The sequence below is a fragment of the Rhinichthys klamathensis genome, unplaced genomic scaffold, assembly GCF_029890125.1.
Source record: "Rhinichthys klamathensis goyatoka isolate OS25496 unplaced genomic scaffold, OSU_Roscu_1.1 h1tg000080l_1, whole genome shotgun sequence".
Taxonomy (NCBI): Eukaryota; Metazoa; Chordata; class Actinopteri; order Cypriniformes; family Leuciscidae; genus Rhinichthys; species Rhinichthys klamathensis.
This window is the reverse complement of record NW_026606622.1, coordinates 340001-342500: the sequence shown is the minus strand read 5'-3', so window position 1 is coordinate 342500 and position 2500 is coordinate 340001. Positions and strand designations below refer to the sequence as shown.

The window sequence follows — 2500 nt, the reverse complement described above, 5'->3', positions numbered from 1 at the left end:
ACTAGTGGTTCCTCGAGGACTAGTTGTTCCCCGAGGACTAGTGGTTCCCCGAGGACTAGTGGTTCCCGAGGACTAATGGTTCCCCGAGGACTAATGGTTACCCGAGGACTAGTGGTTCCCCGAGGACTAGTGGTTCCCGAGGACTAATGGTTCCCCGAGGACTAATGGTTACCCGAGGACTAATGGTTCCCTTGGGATCGTTTCCCTGGTTGCGTTCGAGCGCCAGTATGAACTCTGAAGTGACGAAAGACAAGCTTGTTGTTGTGACTTTTATTTTGACGGCGCTATTCATTAGTTCATTAGTTTGCGATCTGTCTAACAGTCCTGTGTAATACATAGAACTGTTATACATAGAAAGTAGACAGTAATGAAGAGTTATGAGCGTATGCCGTGTGGTTGATGTCCAGTTTCGCTATCTGAGCAGAAATACATAATCATGTTTCTCTCTGTCCCTCAAAGTTGGGTTGGAGTTTCTCCTTAGTGTAAAGGTTAAGAGCTTCATCTATCTCTGTTTTACATGTTCGTAGAGTTAGTTTTTAGAGTAAATATATAGGCTATAATCTGTGTGTTTACACAGCTTTTTAAAAATGGCGGGTGCTGGTGTTTCGCGTGCGTTCGGCCAATCAGCGAACACTAACGTCACTGGTAGTTCCTATAGCGCTGGTTTAGACCGACTCTGAAGTAGGAATAAATTAACACGCCAAAATCTGGGAACTTCCGCAAATAGTTCTAGGAACTATGAGAAGGTTCCTCCGGTGCGAAAGCCTCTTATGTTGCCTTTCCCCAACGAGTCCTTGTTTCCAGTGTCAACCTCTGAGCGTCTCTCACCTGATGTAACTGCCGTGATATGCCACGATGTTGCCGTGTTTACAGCTCTTCACCATCACAATCTCTTGCTGGATAACTGAGAAATCGTCCTCTGTTGAACACACACACACAGTGTTAGACATGATTTAAAGCAGTGTTCTCAAACTCAGCTCCTGGAGGGACAAACGCTCCAACTCACACGTTTCTAGTAATCCTGAACACCTTGATTAACTGGATCATATGTGTTTAATTCAAGTTGGAGCTCTACAGGGCTGTGGCCCTTCAGGAACTGAGTTTGAGGATTTCAGTATATAAGTGTGTGATACTGGACGGTTTAGTGGTCAGTGCTGGACGCAGATCTTACCAGGCTCCATTTTGATGATTTTAATGGCTGCCAATTCCCCATTCTGTTTATTACGTGCCTGAAAATACACACATACACACATTGAGTTTTCATTTTAGGTTGACTTTCCATAGACATGATTATTAACTTATCCCCTTTGACTAACCCTTCCCCTAAACCTACCCAACACACACACACACACATACTTTGATTGTTTCAAAGCAGCTTTACATAATAGGAAATTACAGTCACATGCGCAGAAGTCTGTTGTTATGAACCCAGTGTGGGTTATATTTGTGGTTTGGTAGTTTTTTCTCTGTTTGTTTTGGGTGCTTCACATCATTATGACTGAGGAGTTAGCCAACATAGCCATGTATAAACTGGTGGGTTTTGCATCATGACCTCAGCCCTAGCAGGCAGAAAACCATCAGACATCCAATTTATAGAGAACTGAGAGATCTGGGTCCGCTAACTGTTCTTCTCTAAGACTTTTGAGGTCTGTCGGTGGCAACCAGTTTACAGAAGGGCTACGGTTGTCTCTCCTGCATTGATCTGGCTGAGAGTGCTAGTGAGTTTGCCTTCTTCATCTTGGCCACCTAGAGAATGTGTGCGCCTTACAGCCAGGGGAATAATGTTATCTACAGTGGTGGGCAAAATGATTAAATCACTTGGGTTGGCATATTTAAGAGGTTTCAGTTATTTTCCAAGACAATGACCCTTAACATTGAAAATGATGGACTGGCCCCGTCAAAGTCTGGACCTCAACCCCTTCGAGAACATTTGGGGCGAGATAGCGCCATTAACATTAGCGTTGAAGTTCTCAGGAAATATTTAGACACTACATCAGAGACATGTGCTGCTGTAATTACTGCAAAAGGTGGACATACCAAATATTAAAGTTAAAAGTGGATAAAAACAGTACGACTCACTTCATCTGATGAAATTAAATGGCAAAAAAGTCAACATTTTCAGATATGTCGGTTGTCTAATAATTTTGGCCACCACTGTACAGTATATCCTCCTCAAATCTGACCCAGTCTCTGGCAGAAGGAACAGCCTCTTAAAAGTAAGCTATAGCTTTCTTCCAGCTTGACAACAGTCACAAACTTCCTTTAAGTACAAATGGGAGTTGACTGGATATGATAGCTCAACAAACATGGGTTTATCCCGAGTATGACAGAGGGGTTCTGCTCTTCATATACTGGGGTGTGTTTCCCAAAACCACCGTTACAACGAACATTCGCACACAGCATCGCAGAGTTGTGTGTTGGAGCGACAGATCTCGACCTGTGGTTAGAAGCAGAGTTTCACAATTGCATGACATGTGGACTTATAAATCCTTATCTTGAG

At 43.3% G+C, this 2500-nt stretch overlaps 1 protein-coding gene across 2 annotated transcripts in view; it reads right to left on the bottom strand.

The window, feature by feature from the left end:
• LOC130085484 (mitogen-activated protein kinase kinase kinase kinase 5) overlaps positions 1 to 2500 on the bottom strand; it is a 54411-nt gene that overhangs the window by 43128 nt on the left and 8783 nt on the right. For both annotated transcript variants that reach the window (XM_056251256.1, XM_056251257.1), the window contains exons 2-3: positions 1172 to 1229; positions 829 to 919 (exon numbers count right to left, since the gene is read on the bottom strand). In XM_056251256.1, the coding sequence (XP_056107231.1) occupies positions 829 to 919; positions 1172 to 1229 (149 nt within the window). The remainder of the gene's footprint in view (positions 1 to 828; positions 920 to 1171; positions 1230 to 2500) is intronic.